This window comes from Coffea arabica, chromosome 8c, assembly GCF_036785885.1.
Source record: "Coffea arabica cultivar ET-39 chromosome 8c, Coffea Arabica ET-39 HiFi, whole genome shotgun sequence".
NCBI classification, from domain to species: domain Eukaryota; kingdom Viridiplantae; phylum Streptophyta; class Magnoliopsida; order Gentianales; family Rubiaceae; genus Coffea; species Coffea arabica.
Genome location: NC_092325.1, coordinates 26637727 through 26649927, shown reverse-complemented (window position 1 = coordinate 26649927; position 12201 = coordinate 26637727). Strand labels below are relative to the sequence as shown.

Here is a 12201-nt window from a genome sequence, read left to right as displayed (position 1 = left end):
TCTTGGATCCTAGGTGGTTATCAATATGTCCTGCTTACGTTGTTTCTGCACGTATTGCATAACTATCGTCCTGTACTTTAATGGTGTTAACTGATTTGCTACCGGTGTAGAATTTGTTGTGTTTAAAAAAATTTTGTGCTGTGGTTTTTGCACGTGTGTTTGATATTTCGTCTTGAGTACAAATCGCCATTTTCCTGCTTGTGTTGGTTTGTTGCTATGGTGAGACGCTCCCCAAAAGTTATGTCTGAGCACTTCATATCGTGGAAACAAAAAATAATGTAATTGTCAAAATATGCACTGTAGTTGAACTGATGCAATGGTACATTTCCCACTCCACTGCCTCAGCAAATTCCTTTTTATTTTTGTTTTGTTGTAAAAGATTCCTTAATTAATCCAGATAGCAAAAACAGAACAATTTCATATCCTATTTGAAGCTTCTACAATCCTATTCCATTTTGGAAATTAATTGCAAAACTAATGAAGCTTACTTTCTTGAAACCGTTACTGTTATCTACGAATGAACATATTTTAAGACATTACGCTTGTTCAATCATTATTTCATTTTATTAGGAAATAGTGGTGGATCAAATTTTACATCATTCTTGGTGCTACCCGGAATACTCTGCAACCAAGAAAAGGAGGCAACCCGGCATGGCCAACGAACAAAATTTGCCGACAATAGCCTCCATCTCCTCCCTTCCGAGAGAGGTGCTAGCTGATGTTCTTGCACGTGTCGCGGCTTCTTCATCCACTGATCTTTTCTGGGCAAAACTATGGTACATTCAGCTATTGATGATAGAAACATGAGCAGCCTTAATTTTGCAAAACATGTCATTTTCTTCTGAGTTTAATGGATCACGATTCTTATATTGTAGCTGTAAGCTGTTTTCCGAAGTTTTGGAAGGCAACAATGTTTACCAGCGCGTGTCCTTGGACAAGTTTGAAATCGTTCCATGGCATAAAAATCATAGAGTGTCCAAATTCTTGAAGAAGTGTAGACAAAGTAAAAATCCAGAAGCCTTGTATCGGAAAGGGGTGGTAGGCATCATGGTTTTTGGCAATTTGCTTCATTTTATTCTGCTTTTTACATTCAAGCTAGAAATGAACAACTTAGTCTATGACATTATAATTCTAGCTCTGCACTTCGACAACTTGGGTTTCTTTGGAAAGTAAGAAGCAAGAAACAAAAGAGATCATGGATTGATCTATTTTGTTAGAAGGAATTGTTTATGCATACCCAAAGTGTAGTAATTTTTTGTGTTCACTTGAAGCCACTGTTCCCCGCAGTTTTTCATTTTCATTGTCTTGTAAATATTTCAATATGTTTTACGTAACATTTATTGTACTTTCAACCGTGAACTGCTTAGGTTGATTATTTTAGAGGCAAGAATGTGGAAGCAGCATTGGAATGCCACGACGAAGCTGCGCAATCAGGCCACGACGAAGCTGCCTATGCCTTGGGAATAATTTTCCTCTTTGGTGGGGACCACTTAAATCCGAAAGGTATGACTCTGATTAGCGGCATGAAGAAATCAGAAACTCAAAAACGGAAAGTGAAACATTGCCGTGACAGTTTGCGAAGGATTCTGAGGAGGATTTGGGTACAAAATCCTGTGGTTCTAAGCCAAAGGCCCATTTGTTATGGCATGCAGCATAACAGTCGTAGATGTTCATGGCCTATGCATGAAATTGATGAAGAGGACATCACATGTGAAGGCTGTGCTTGTGATGATGAAATTGCAACAATTTGTGATGCCTTACCTCCATTTATTGTGTAAGTTTCAATCTTTGCAAATCCATTTTATGCACAACTTTGTAACCACCTACAAATTCCTTATGTTTATGAACTGAATTCACATCCATATATCTTACGCTTTTGATATAAAGTATTGAAAATCTGTATGGTTACTCTACTGAAGTTAGAACTTTATTAAATACATAAGTAATGGTGTTAGATTAGTTGAAAAAAAAAATTTTATCTATGCAAGCAAAATCTGAGCAAGCTGACAAATAATAAGCATATCCAGAGAGCATAACTAGCTACAAGAATGAAGATGTACTCCCTTCTCCGTGTTAACAGAAGGAAAAACATTCGTACGCCACTTGAATCTTATTGGAAAAAGTTTATTCATCTCATTTCACGAGTATAACTATTTAATTCTGTTGCAGATGTATTTTAGGTTTTAAACCACATCGGAGACCTTAGTTACACCAATAAAATACCGGCTCTTTACGGATTTCCTACATAACAAGAACACAGCACCCATGGTCCTTAAGTACAAAATGTATAGACTGGGAAAAATGAAAGGATAAGACTAAATGAAAATATATATCCACCTCTTTGTGGCTTTCGTTCCAATGTGGCGTAAATAATGTTGTCAAAACAAACAAATTTATTATAAATTTTTATTTGGGATAATTTCATAAACCAAATCGCGGCCACGAGTTACGAACCGTATAATTCACCGGTAAAAGACCAACTCTTTATGAGTTTCCTCCTTCATAACAACAGGCTTCACCCATATGCCGGTAAATAAATTTATTTGTCGAATAAAATAACAATAAATCCATTTTCCAATAAAAACCCAGTTCTTTATGCCTTTCTTCTATTATAACAACAGGGTAATCAGTTTCCCGTGAACAAACTTATTTTTGGATAAAACAAAAAAATCCCATATTCCAAAAAAATACCAGGTCTTTATGGCTTTCGTTCCAATGTGGTGTAAGTAATGTTGTCAAAACAAACAAATTTATTATAAATTTTTATTTGGGATAATTTCATAAACCAAACCGCGGCCACGAGTTACGAACCGTATAATTTTCTGGTAAAAGACCAGCTCTTTATGGGTTTCCTCCTTCATAACAACAGGCTTCATCCATTTGCCGGTAAATAAATTTATTTGTCGAATAAAATAACAATAAATTCATTTTGCAATAAAAGACTAGTTCTTTATGACTTTCCTCCATTATAACAACAGGGTAATTAGTTTCCCATGAACAAATTTATTTTGTGGATAAAACAAACAAATTCAATTTTTCAGGAAAATACCAACTCTTTATGGCTTTCGTTAACACGTGGCGTAAGTGATGTTGTCAAAACAAACAAATTTATTATAAATTTTTATATGGGATAATTTCATAAACCAACTCGCGGCCACTTCCTATAAAGTATAATTTCCCAATAAAAGACCAGTTCTTTATGGGTTTCCTCCTTCATGAATACAACAGAGTACCCATTTGCCGATAAATAAATTTATTTGTCAAATAAAATAACAATAAATCCATTTTTCAATAACTCACTTCACTCTTTGTGGATTTCCTCCATTATAACAACAGGGTAATCAGTTTCCAACCTCCCAAATTTTTTTTTGGATAAAACAAAAAAATTTTATTTTTCAGGAAAAGACCAGCTCTTTATGGCTTTCCTCAAAACAAATCACAGAGTACCCATTTTTTCATACATAAATTTGTTTATCGAAAAAAAATCCATTTCTCAATACAGACCCGCTGTTGAATAAAATGCCTGCTCTTTATGGCTTTCGTACATTTAAAAAATAGAGTACCTTTTTGCCTTAAATACAAATGTATTATAACCCCTTTCTCCAATAAAACACCAGCTATTTAACCGCTTTTCGCCAAAACTATCCAAGTACCCTTTCTTTCATATGAGCTAATTCATTTGTTGGATTAGAGCCGTTTCCTAATTTTCCAAAAAAAAACCCCACCTAAATCCGAACAGAGCGTGGTGTGCGCATAACCCGCTTACGAATACACGCACAAATACCAAATCGATATTTGGCTTTCAAATAATTTTAGTTGAAAATTAGAAGGCTGAATTGGGTTTGAATCCCATTCAAACTCGTTCCCGCCTGTTCAATTATCCCACAGAAAGCTGGTCTTATTCACGCACGAAGTGTTTTTTCGCTCTTACGACCCATAAAGAGCTCGCTTGTTGTTCATACTTTCTCAAAAGCTGCGGTTTAAGTTTTCTCCCCTTCTCAAATTTTGAGCAGTTTCAAGCAGTTTAGGAGGCAAGGCGACGGCAAATCAGTTTTAAAGCGTTCGCTTCTTTAAATATCAGCTGATTGTACTCAAGAATTGAAATCGCATCTCGAAGCAGACGTAGTTGCGAATATGAAGGCCTGCTTGAGTCTTCCTGTCTCTGCAGGTATGTGGGTAGATGTAGAAGCACTCAGTAGTGAGTGTATTGATATAAGCGAATATCTTCCTGCCCAAAATTTGTTGAATTTGCTGGCAAATAATGATAAATGCTATGATGGACTGGTCAGAGAATTCTACGCCAACTGTAGTGCAAATAAGCAGAAGTCTGTTGTGCGTTCAATGGTTACGAATATACAAATCGAGCTATCTAGTGAGGTTTTGGTTTCAGAGTTTGGTTTGGTTGATGGTGGATACACTGTTCAATATAAACAGATTAGTGCAAAGAACGTTGATAAGGTTGCTGTAGACGGGTACAGTGACAGAATTTCTGCGAGAAATTCGCCAAAATGGTGACAAAATAATGAACATGGGTAAAAAAAGTAAATTTTATAGGCCTGATTTGAAAGTGTTGCCAAGGCTGCTACATCTGGTAATAACTCATAACATTGTACCTAAAACTGGAACTATCAGTTTCGTTAGTGCAGTGAAAAGAGTTATATTGTGGCATTTCTTACACAAACAACCTGTGAACATAGGCAAATTGATCATTGCAACAATGTTCAACAAGATTAGGAAGATTAAGAGTAGGGAGAATAAGAAAACCCATCTCCCTTTTGGTATATTGCTGACCAGGATCTTTAGGCGGTTTAGCGTGCCTTTTTATGTTGACCATATCGACAAAGGATTTTATGGTTAGAAAATGGGAGTATCGTACTTCAAGAAACTGGCATTCAAAACTGAAGATGGGAGTTGGATGTGGAAGAAATTTAGCACTATTCCTGTTGTCATTGGTCAGAGTGGGGATGAAAATAAAAAAGTTCAAGAAACAAAAGTATTGGATAAAGGGGGGAGTGTGCTGGGGTCGAGATGCTCCCGGTTGTGAGAGATAAGGAAGACGTTGAAGATGTTGTTATACTTTCTCAAGTTGCCAGATTTCAGAATAGTGTATGTGAAAATGCTATTTTACTCCTTTTTCAATCTTCTTCTCAAGTAACCCAGTTGGATAACCTAATTGTTGTATTACTAGGTTGAACAAAAAGTGGTCCAAATTTTACGAAAGGACGGTGCCATCGGAGTGAAAGAGTTTGGATTTGTGACATTGCCATTTCTACCAGATGTAAGACATGCTCATTGCGCTTTCTTAACTTAATTTTTTATATGCTAATTCCTTTATTGTGTAGTGTAAGCCAGAAGGTTCTGGCGTAGCACATGAGGATTTGAAAGAAGCTGTATTCTTCCATTTTAGAGAACTCGTTCCTCAGATGTATGTGAAAGACTCGGTACTCTTAATAGATAACACTGATATCACTTTAACCTGCTTATTGTAATCTTCTGCATCTTGTACACAGCTATGTCAGTGTGCTAGATAAGCAGCATCTCTTTGATATTACAAGACAAGAATTGGAGCTCATCATGCATGATGAGCAATATCTCAATGACAAGGTTAATTTGTTTATTCGATTGCACACAAATAGTTTCTTCACAACCTGTCTTTGTATTCACACATTGTATTGAATGTCTGAATTTGTTCCATTATTTGAAGGTCATGACCCAATACCTTCACTTACTCCAGAGACAATATCAACAATTTGTTTTCTTTACTCCTATGTTCTGGGTACGTAAAGAAAATTTCTATATATGCTGTTGTGGATTGCAAAATGTATACCTAAGACTTGTTTGTCATTTACTTTGAATTGTAGTTGAAATGCGTGTTAGACTATCCATGCATATCTCTCAGTACCAAGAAGACATTTGTTGATGAAACCAATGCCGACTCCATGAAAAATCCTGAAAAGATAAACATTAGTTATCACTCTCGATGCAACTGTTATAGAAAAATGTAGCAGCTATTTGTTTAGTTTAATTGGATGCAACCTAATATTCCATAGCTTTTAACACACTCTACCCGAATTGTTGTGTGCGATTGCATATTTTTTCCCAATCATTTATTCCAATCATTGGTTTCTCATGATTGCACATGTGAAGGAGAAAGAAGTGTACATAGTTGATTCTATGCACAATTACAACACATTCTACCAGGGTTTAATGCAGTCTGTGGTAAGTATACTTCAAAATACTTACTTAGCTCCATATGAAACAACTATTACATATTCCTAACATTACATTTTGCTGTATTTCTATCTGTTTTTAGGAATGGATCTTGATGAAAATTTTTCATGAAAAAGGCCCTTGGACATTTATTCGTGTAAAACACCAACTTAAACAGAAAGATGCAGCAAGTTGTGGGGTTTTTTGCTTGAAGTTTACGCAATGCTGGGCAATGGGATGTCGACCACAAGTTGTAGGTGCACAAACTCCTTGTGTTGCGCATAACATAACCTCACTTTATTGCCCCTAACATTGTTTCTGAATGTATGTACAGTTTGATGTTGGCATTGCTAGAAAATTTATTGCGTGAGAGATCGCTTTGGGGAAACTGGCAGACCCGTTCGCTTATGCTGCTTTTCTGAAAGAAAATAAACATGCAGATGAGGCTGATGGCAGAGGAGATTTGCAAGATGATGCTACCAAAGATGTGGGGCATGTGCAGGCCGAGAACGGTACATTACGTCTCGCTTTTACTGTAATTAGTTCATTCAAATTACTGCCTAAATGTCATTTTGAATTCTTTACGGCTTTAGGAATTTATTGATACCAAATCAATCATTGTATAAAGGAAACCAGAAAAAATGTATGTGCATCTGTTCCAACGCACCTCTTCATGACCATCGCATTCTGTAATTGTTTTTCTAGTCGAGCAACATACTAATTGCCTGGGTGCATCTCACGAAATCGTAATAATCGCACTTTCCAGAACTTTGCTTTGCACTTTCCAATTGCTCTTGCTTGAATTGGCATTATGTTATCACAAATTTTATTTCACCCCCTAAATCCAAGTCATGTAATGTTGTATGCCTTAAGTTTTATCCCCAGGCGAAGGTACAAGGCTAACAACAAGCATACGTGAACTAGCGTCTACCAAAGATTCAAACAAGAAGCTTCTTATTCTTGATTTGAATGGAGTGCTTCTGGGCAGTACATTTACTAAGAGGACCAGAAATCGTTACCATAACTTTAGACCACATTGTTTTGAATTTTTGAAGGTCTGTTTGTCATGTTTTGATGTGGTTGTTTGGTCATCAAAGCTAAGGTATCCGCCAACCTATATTCGAATTAATTGATTCAGACGTCCACAATTATTTATCAGATGCAATAATTGACGTTTGTGTTTTCTGCAAGCATAACATTCAACCAGTGTTGGACAGTATGTCCACAGAAATGAATGAACGTTTGGAGCATAAACTGCTATTTGTTTGGGTGAGACGTCAATCGTAATTATTACGATCGTCTATGTTAGTCTGTGTGTACAACTTATGATAAATGAAAATCGGGTACATTCAATATTTTGCAGGATCAGTCTCGTTACACTGTGACCGAAACCAGGCTTAGGAAACATCCAGAAAAAAATGTGATGTTTAAGGAACTGAAACATGTGTGGGGAGAATATAAGTCGTACAATAGCTCTAACATAATATTAGTCGATGATTCTCCGTATAAATCCTTCCTTAATTCTGTAAGTGCACCGGCCCATCTGATCCTTATGTTATATATGTTCATGTTTTCACAAATAAGAAGATCATGTCTAACTGTTTCCATATTACTAATTCTTTAGTCGTACAATGCCATCTTCCCCACCAATTATACATCTTCGAATGTACAGGACAATTATTTGGGTAAGATGCAGTTTTTGTTGCTTTGAAATTTGGTTTTTGCTACGGTAACCACAGAATGTTTAGCTACCTTAATAAAAAAAAAATATTTGTAAATCCTGAAAGAGATTTTGTACGATACTTGAAGAAATTGGCCGATGCTAATAATGTACAAGAATTTAGGAAACAGAACCCTTTTGGACAATCACCCATAACAGAAGGCTGTGAGGATTGGAACTTTTACAGTAATATTGTCAGCAATCTTGGACTGCAGGACCCACCAAAGGAATTGAAGCGCAGACGGGAAGCCCCAAAACGATATACTTCGGAGATATTCATTGCATACATGTTTAGGAATATGTTGGTAATACTTCAACAGCTGGTTATGTTATCTAAAATTGCGCTAATCATCCGCACAAAGCAAGCAAAAAAGAAAAATTTGAAAGCAGGAGGAAAATCAGGTTATGGACCGTTGATTGTAACGGAAGCTTCTCCAAACCCTTCGAAGTAGAGAAGCTCTCTTCTGATGGGACAGAGAAGCACAACTGGTCTGCTTTGGTCGGACATTGGGACGAGAAACAACAGAGCATGTTGGTACTACTTTCTAAGCTTCTTTGTTTACAAAGGGCAGTCTTTGAGTTAATTTATGAATGTCATTTTAAACTGGTGGAAGTTGGAAATGGTGTATGTGGTTTGCAAGTTCTCGAATGCACATGAGGAAAAAATATCAGAATGTGTGTTTAATTGCTTACATATAGGGGATGCACCTGTCATATACTCATGCTAGATACGTTGGAATGTAGTAAGTTTTGCCTTTTTTCACTCTATTTGTTTCTTGGCAACTTTTCTTATCTAAACATTAGAAATCGTAAATGCCACTCACTAAATCTGTCCGTCTGGTTAACCTCTCGGATAGATGCAATACTGACAGTGGCTAAGGGAGCAATGCCTGACATTATTTCAGTTAGGCTCCTTCCTTTTGCGTCTGTACCAAAATAAAGTCCAAAAATGGAATGTGTTACCAACACGAAGTCTGTATAACTAATCTATTCCTTTAGATAACCCATGGTTGAATATGTCACTGGATAGGAAAAATTAGCTGCTGGCTGAGGAGGTGAAGATTTTGGAGCTTTTGAATGGGAGTGTCTATGCTGCTGACAAGTTTCGACAACTTGCATTTTAAAATAGACCTGTCTTGATGGATTCCTTGGAGAAATTGGAATATGTTATTGAAGGGATCCACATGACGCTGGCACACATGTCAACCATGATGCAAATGGTTCGACACAACAGGTAACATCCCCAACAGCTTAGCCATACAACCTGTTGCGGATGTGAGTTCAGGCAGGAAAGAGATTGTCTTGCATGAAGAAAGCAATCAGTATTATTATTGGAATATTGAAGCCAGAGAATATTCATGGAAACTTCCTGGTTATACCAGAGTCGTGTTTGTGTACAAAGGGCACTTTGATTGAATTTATTTATGAACGGTTTACAACTCAAAATGTTCGAGGCTGTATTCTATGATTCCTGCCCGTTTTACTAGTATAAAACAGTGTAAATATGCCATGTGTATAGACACATGTGATGGTATGGTAGCTAAGTGTAGGAAAGCAACACTGATGGTGATGTTCCTGTTGGTTTGTTTTTGCATTAATTCTTAACATGAAATTATTGATCATTATACTAATTCCATAGCTTTTCACTGTATGGTTTGAGTAGAACAAAAGAATGACTAAATTCACATGATTCCAATCTTGTTAGTAGCGTCAAAACCATAACAGTGTGCAGTAAAGATTTCTTAACTTGTTTTGTCCCATCACGCAAGAGCACTCAGTTTCATCATACGAGCACAGAACCCCTTTTGCGTGAATAAAAAATTAGTTATTGGATTTAATCAAAATTAACCCATTATTGAATAAAAGACCAGCTCTTTATGCCTTTCCTCCATTGCAACAACAGGGTACCCAAGGTGCCTCGAGTACAAATGTATTTATCGGCTAAAATATAATTCAACCCGTTGTCTCATAAAAGGCCAGCTCTTTATTGGCTTTCGTCCATCATACAGTCAGGAGTACACAGTTTCCTTAAACACTAATTTATTTATCAGAAAGCATGAAAATAAACCCGTTAATTTTTTTAAAAGAACCCCAATTTTCAATGCTTTCGTCCATAATAACAACGGAGTACCCATTTTCCTTAAATAAAAATTTATTTAGCGGACAACATTATATTCAAATGATTTTTTCAAAAAAAAGCTAATTTTTTATGACTTTCCTCCACTACAAGTAAAGATTAAACCCATTTTCCGTAAAGGCTTATTCATATATTCAAACACGTGTTTTAATTTAAAAGTTTCATCTCTTTATGGCTTTCTTAAATTAAAACAACAAAATACCCAAGGTGCCTTAAACACACATTCATTTATCGGATAAAATGACAATAAACCCGTTGTTGAATAAAAGAGCAGTTCTTTATGCCTTTCGACCATTATGCTGACAAAGTATCCAAGGTGCCTTAAATAGAAATGTATTATCGGATAAAATATAGTTAAACTGGTTGTCTTATAAACGACTAGCTTTTTACGGTTTTCGTCAATCATACAGTCAGGAGTACCCAATTTCCTTAAATACTAATTTATTTATGGGAAAATTGTAGAATCCTTCCCTGAGATTTCTGACATTTGCACTGACCTCCCTATCAATTTTGAAATAGCAGTAACCTCCCCTAGAAAAAGTTGGAGCCAATTTAAAAGGTAAAAGTGTGTGAATTTACTAGAGTACCCCCAATTCTATTTGACTTTACCAGATGAAAGGTTTGAGTACTTTCATCAAAACCAACGTTTAATTTGTTAAACAAATTAAACTTATAAAAGAACTATTTCTGCACAGTTAAATTAATTAACTAATTAACTAATTTCTATTTATGTAATTATCTAAATAACTAATTAACTAACTATTTCTGCATAGTTAACCTAATTAACTAATTATCTAATTAACTATTAACTAATTATCTAATTAATTCATTAACTAATTAGCTACTTTCTATTTATCTAATTAACTAATTATCTAATTAACTAATTAACTAAATCTGTTATGTGTCCAAAAGTAACAAACTATTTGCATGTTAAACTAATTAACTGCTTAACTAATTAACTAGATAATTATCTAATTCATTAATTAACTAATTAACTAGATAATTATCTAATTCATTAATTAACTAATTAACTAATTTCTGTTTGTCTAATTAACTAATTAGTTAATGTGCTAATTGGGTAATTAGCTCCACAGGCCAACGAAATTGGTTAAATAGCGCATTAAAAATAAAACCTGCCAGTTTCCCATAAAGAGATGGTATGTTATGGGAAATTTGTTTTTAAACTTTCACATATTTAATTTATGTTAAATGCAAAACATACTAGTTTCCCTTTGGGCGCTATTTAACCAATTTTTCCATAAACAACTGATATGTTATCCATAAAGAGCTGGTATAAAACATACTACAAAAACTGCCAATTTCCCATTAATAGGTTATGCATTATTAAACCAATTTTTCATATTTAAATAAATTTATGAAAATTAAAATAACGTATTTGAAAGTTGCATTTTTATTTGGAAGAACACATTCCTTCGATGCGTTTTTCACCCTTTGGGAAGAGACTCAAAAATCGCCACCCTTCAGAAAATTAGTTTAAAAACTCTCTCTTTTTGGGAATTTACTCCTTATTAATACAGCCACTATATTTATTTTCTAGTATTAATTTTTGTTATGGTTTATGATTTTCTAATAGTTTATCAAAAAATTAATAACTATTGTAGTTACAATTATGGAGATGTTAATTTGTCGTATGTGTAATTCTTTTATTTTATAAGAATTATTATATCAGGGGTAAATTTGAAATTTAATTGCATTTAATTCTGAAACACTCATCAAACCAAGCTAGACATTGGAATGAAAAATATGTTGCATTTATACCCCCTGAACTTGCTTGATCCTTAATGCCTATGTCCCCTCCCTTGTTAATACTAATTGTCAAGCAACATCAGGGCAACAATTGGAAGAAATTTCTTATCTCACTTCTACAACTAATTTTTTAATGGGACATCAAGCATCAGGGAGGTTTCTGCAATGAATTGTTCCTGTTCAGGGGTGCTGAATGCCGTTTCTAAACCTAGAGGGGAGGTCAATGCAAGTGTTAGAAACCTCAGGGGAGGTTTCTGCAATTATCCCTTTATTTATCGGAAAGCATTAAAAAAAACACGTCGGTGTTGAATAAAAGAACCCCACTTTTCAATGCTTTCGTCCATTATAAGAACAATAAACCCATTTT

General features: G+C 35.2%; 1 protein-coding gene across 1 annotated transcript; it reads left to right on the top strand.

Annotated features, from left to right (window-relative positions):
* The first annotated feature begins 651 nt into the window (after positions 1–651).
* Positions 652–1778, top strand: LOC113705860 (putative F-box protein At1g67623). Its single transcript, XM_027227768.1, has 3 exons — positions 652–776; positions 876–1169; positions 1382–1778. Exons 1-3 carry the CDS (start codon positions 652–654, stop codon positions 1776–1778), a joined length of 816 nt encoding a protein of 271 aa, XP_027083569.1.
* The last annotated feature ends 10423 nt before the right edge of the window (positions 1779–12201 follow it).

What these genes read in the sequence shown, in the direction of transcription:
- LOC113705860 (XM_027227768.1), top strand. Translation starts at nt 652, where the DNA reads ATGGCCAACGAACAAAATTTGCCGACAATAGCCTCCATCTCCTCCCTT. An exon ending in CTTTTCTGGGCAAAACTATG is followed by an intron (nt 777 to 875) that starts GTACATTCAGCT and finishes CTTATATTGTAG; the next exon opens with CTGTAAGCTGTTTTCCGAAG. An exon ending in AACTTGGGTTTCTTTGGAAA is followed by an intron (nt 1,170 to 1,381) that starts GTAAGAAGCAAG and finishes TGATTATTTTAG; the next exon opens with AGGCAAGAATGTGGAAGCAG.